This window comes from Microtus ochrogaster, chromosome 17, assembly GCF_000317375.1.
Source record: "Microtus ochrogaster isolate Prairie Vole_2 chromosome 17, MicOch1.0, whole genome shotgun sequence".
Lineage (NCBI taxonomy): Eukaryota > Metazoa > Chordata > Mammalia > Rodentia > Cricetidae > Microtus > Microtus ochrogaster.
The window spans coordinates 13,100,481-13,105,681 of record NC_022019.1 but is presented as its reverse complement, the minus strand read 5'-3'; the positions used below and the strand labels follow the sequence as shown (position 1 = coordinate 13,105,681).

The 5,201-nt window shown below is 37.9% G+C and overlaps 1 protein-coding gene across 2 annotated transcripts in view; it reads right to left on the bottom strand.

Moving 5' to 3' along the window:
* The window catches only part of Fzd3 (frizzled class receptor 3), a 65,382-nt gene that overhangs the window by 55,013 nt on the left and 5,168 nt on the right, over nt 1–5,201 (bottom strand). For both annotated transcript variants that reach the window (XM_013349270.2, XM_013349269.2), the window contains exon 2: nt 1,313–1,838. In XM_013349270.2, coding sequence (XP_013204724.1) covers nt 1,313–1,501 — 189 coding nt within the window. In that variant the 5' untranslated portion in view covers nt 1,502–1,838. The remainder of the gene's footprint in view (nt 1–1,312; nt 1,839–5,201) is intronic.

The following is a 5,201-nucleotide window of genomic DNA, read 5'->3' as shown; positions in this document are numbered from 1 at the left end:
TTTTTGAAGCAGGGTTATACACAGCCCAGGCTGGGTGCTACCTCATCCTTTAAAGGAGAACCGTTATGAATACCTGATTCTCCCTCTATCTTCCAAGTGCTGGGAGGATAGGCTTGTACCACCACCATACCTGCTGGTGGTGTTACGAGAATCAAAAGAACTAGGGTGGCAAAGTTCACACCAGTTGCCACAGTGACACTGCTAGAGTTCCAATGCTGGATCCAGCTCCAAAGCCCATACTCCTAATCAGACTGTTTGCTGTCTTTCCATTTCTATCAAGTAAATATATATTTGTTCTCAAATCTAAGACCATCACAGACAGACACATTTAAACTTAGGAACAACATAGTTTCTGAGGCAAATATATTAAAAAGTACCTGAAGGATTATCATAAGAAAAATTCAAGTAAGGCAACACACGTTCATAAAATTCTGAACCATCAAGAACAGAATTCACATAACAAAACCTTTCTCATTGCCTGAAAGGTATTCTTAAATTGATGTGTTCCCGACATTACCAGGAAATCATCTCGATATTAAACAAAATAAACAAAACACTGTGAACCTAAAGAAAAATTCAGTCTTAAAAAAATACATTATATTCCATACTCAGCTAATGTGGTGTTTTGAATAGGTACGGCCCCCATAGACTCATTTGTTTGAATGCATGACCTAGAGAGAGTGACACTATTAGGAGTTGTAGCCTTGTTGGAGGTGTGTCACTGTGAGGGCAGGCATTAAGGTCTCATATGCTCAAGGCATAGCCAGAGTGGGACATAGTCCACTTCCTGTTGCCAGCTGATTAAGATGTAGAATTCCCAGCTCCTTCTCCAGTGCCATGTCTGCCTGCATGCTACCATGCTTCTCACCATGGTGATGATGGACTAAACCTCTGAACTATAAGCCAGTCACAATTAAATGTTTTCCTGTGGTCATGGTGTTTCTTCACAGCAATACAAACCCTAAGACAGCTACTGAAATATATGTAATATTTTTCACACTCTGCTATTTATATAGTTATTTATTATTTAAAAAAAGAAATATAATCTTTGAAGAGGTATCATCGCATGTTTCAGTGTTTCAAATTCCTTTGTAAAAACATATCTAAAAAGAAACTCAATAGTAGAATTTCTCCAAACACAAATTATTCAATCTATTATAGTATGAGCCAATCCATATAAAATTTCAAACGTATAAGATATAATTAAAAAGAGCAATCTTTTCCTATTGTTTATATCAAACAGATTAGGTGGGTCATCAGGGCACTGTAGATTATTTTCTGGAATGTCAAACAGTAGTAGCTCAAGTCTTACCTCCATTGCTAAAGCTGCTGTCTGTTGGTCATAATGGTTCAGAAGATTAGGCATGAAGGTAGTATTATAAGGCAAATCTTGGCACATCCTCAAGGTAATAGGTTCACAAGAAAATAAACTGTGCCCACCTATATGTCCCACAAACACAGTCAAGAGCCAAAGATAAAAGACAACCCAACTCATAGCCATTCTTCCTGGATCTGAATGAGACTCGGATGATCAGATCCACTCAAGATGTGTTTTTGACCAGTGTACGCTTGCAGGTCTCAGCTTGAAAGCACCCCTCTGTATCTGTTAGGTTCTTCAAACAGTTAAAAACTCCTTGTACTGTCAGAGGTTTGTTAACCTGGTCTCACAAAAGGCATTTGTTTTTGGTTTCACAATATTGGAAAATGACATCATCTTGTATCTTCTTTTCATTTTATTACATAGGGCACATCTGGCCAGCATATCAAGTTGATCAACCACATTCCCAAATCACAGATTCCATCTTAGGAGGAGAGTGATTTCTTCCTTGTTAAAATATCTGAAAAGTATTGAAAATGGGAAAGTTAATCACTTCTCAAAATACTACAGACTTGACATTAAAATATTTGATAAGACATCAAACTGATCTAATAAAGAAAATACAGGTGTATTCATAAAGTAACAGTTTTTTCTATCATATGATATATTCACTAAAAATATTTTCAAATAACACTTAAAAGCTAGTTTTATAACCTAAGTTGTATATTTAACACATTGATGGAGGAAGGTCATTGGCTAATAAAGAAACTGTCTTGGCCCATTTTATTGGTTAGAACATAGGTGGGTAGAGTAAACAGAACAGAATGCTGGGAGGAAGAGGAAGTGAGCTCAGACTCGCCATGCTCCCCTCTCCCGGTCAGACTCGATAGCTCTGCTCTCTGAGGCACACGCGATGAAGCTCAGACCCAGGATGGATGTAGGCTAGAATTTTCCTGGTAAGACTGACGCTACACAGATTATTAGAGATGGGTTGATCGGGATATGAGAATTAGCCTGTAAGGGCTAGAGTTAATGGACCAAGCAGTGTTTAAAAGAATACAGTGTCCGTGTAATTATTTCGGGGCATAAGCTAGCAGGCGGCCAGGGTGCTGGGGACGCAGCCCTGCCGCTCCTATCACAACAACACATGTTGGAGAATTCTGTCACAAGATATAATTGCTCTATTTTGAATATTTTTTCCTTTGCTCCAAACTGTGTTTAAATGATATTTGTTGAAACTAGATTGTAGAATTTCAAAGTTATTATATGTGTTTTGGTTTCTAGCAGTACATTTCTATATTAACTGACTTGGTAGAAAGTAGCTGTGAAAGGTCTGGGAAGAGATTAAACCTCTTATTAATTCAACATTGTAAACACTGTCAATTAACCCATACTTTTTTCTGAAGATGATTTGAACATCACTTCTCAAACACAGGAATCTCTGGGTAAATTATGAGATAATGTATGTCAAAGAGTAGCATCAGCATTAAGAGTTTGGAGTACTGAATTGCAGTTGACAAGGCTACTCTACCAACCAATACTGAACTAAAAATAGATGGTTCTAAAAGTATCATCAGCCAGTTTTGCCAATGCTACATTATTTTAGATAGCAAAAAAAAAAAATTAAGACCATATATATTGCCCTAGAATCTTAAATACATGACCAACAAATGGTCACCACAGAGCCTAACTGTGTAGACAAGCCAGAGTAGGGTAAGGAATGATTCCAAATTACCACTTCCACTGAGCTACCTAACTCCCCTGAAGAGAGACAAATTGCCTAAGGACTACCTCCTAAGGACTACCCATAGTTACAGTGTTCTATACATCAGGTCTTGAGAAATGTTATGATAAAAAAAGAACAATTAAAAGAAAAGGCATGGGGGCTGGAGAGATGGCTCAGGTTAAGAGCACTGGCTGCTCTTCCAGAGGTCGTGAGTTCAATTCCCAGCAACCACATGGTGGCTCACAACCATCTGTTATGAGGTCTGGTGCCCTCTTCTCGCATGCAGGCACACATGCAGGCTGAATATTTTTTTAAAAAAGCATGTTTATTCGAGACCAGCATGGTCTATAGCGCTAGTTCCAGGACAGGCTCCAAAGCCACAGAGAAACCCTGTCTCGAAAATCCAAAAAAAAAAAAAAAAAGCATGTTTATATATAATAATCTACTTAAAACTAATTTAATAAGTGGATATAAAGAATAACAAATAGGGCTAAAGAGATGACTCAGGGCTTAATAGCACTTGTTGCTCTTGCAGAAGACTTGTTTGGGTCCCAGCACCCACATAGTAGTTCACAACTATCCATAATCCCAGTTCCTTGGGATCCAATGCCCTCTTCTGAAGGCACCAGGCATGCACACGGCACACAGACATACATGCAGGCAATCACTCACACACATAAACTAAAAAACATTTTTAAAAAGAATAACAGAAAACATTCCAAAGAACAAAAGAAGTAAAAAAGGCCAACAAACACAAGATGTGATATTTAGCTTCACTTAAAAACTGCAAATAAAAAAAGACAAACATAATACTTTTGCCAATCAAATGTTCAAAAATAACAATGATGTGAGGCGGTAGTGGCGCACGCTTTTAATTCCAGCACTTGAGAGGCAGAGGCATGTGGATCTCTGTGAATTTGAGGCCAAACTACAGAGTTAGCTCCATGGCAGCTAGGGATGTTATACAGAGAAACTGTGTCTTGAAAAAAAACAACGAACAAACAAAATACAATAACAGAACAAAGTGTGACATGTATTACAGGGAAAGGTTATTTTCAACATTTTGAAATACTTTGGATAAGAATGTAAACTAATTGATACTTTTAAAAAAAAATGGCTACTTATGAGGCTAGAGAGATGGCTCAGTGGTTAAAAGTAGATGCTGTGGGGACCATAGAAGAGGGTAGAAGGGAAGGGGAGAGGGAGGAAGGGGAGCAGAAAAAAATGTATAGCTCAATAATATCAGTAAAAAAATAAAAAAAGAAGTTTAAAAAAGTACATGCTGTTCTTCCAAAGGATCTCAGTTCAATTTCCAGCACCTGCAAGTGGCCCACAACCACCTGTAACTCCAGTTCCAGGGGATTCAACACTCTCCTCTATCTTCTGCAGGACTGCAGGCACATGGTACACATATGTACATACAGGCAAAACACCCACACACATAAAATAAAGGTCATTTTTAATGGATATTTATACCAAAATCCCTTAAATGCACATATAATAGGTTTGATCCACCAAACCTATTCATAATTTGTTTCAGAAGCATACAAGTGCATATGGCATATAACTGAAACTTTAGCATAGGTAATTTATAACAATTTAAAAAAACTGAAAATAACCTTAAAAAATTATCAATAGGGATTTTGCTAAATAATGTATAAATACACGATGGAATATTATATAGACACTGAAAATGATGACCATGACTTAAAGCATACCACAGTGGTTATGTATACTTAGCATACACAATGCCTTGTGTTCAATCCCCAGGACTGGCCCTGCCTCCCAAAAGATGAACCTGAATTATATTTACTGACATAATAACATAACAATGATAAGCAAAACAATTATGACTGGCAAAATGGCTCAGTAGTTTAAGTGCCTGTTTTTCATGAAGATCTGAGCTTAAATTTCCAGAACCCACATAAAGCACATACAATATACAATAGCACATATCTGTAATCCCAGCATGCCTACAGGGAGATGGGAGGCATATAGGAGGAGAAAGGAGACTCCTTGGAAGTCTGAGAGCCAGCTGGCCTGGCATATACAACAGTAAGCAGAAGACTGCCTTAAACAATGGAGGGCAAAAACTGACATCCAAAGTTGTCCTGACGGCCACACATGCACCACTACATGGGTACTCTTATACTCACA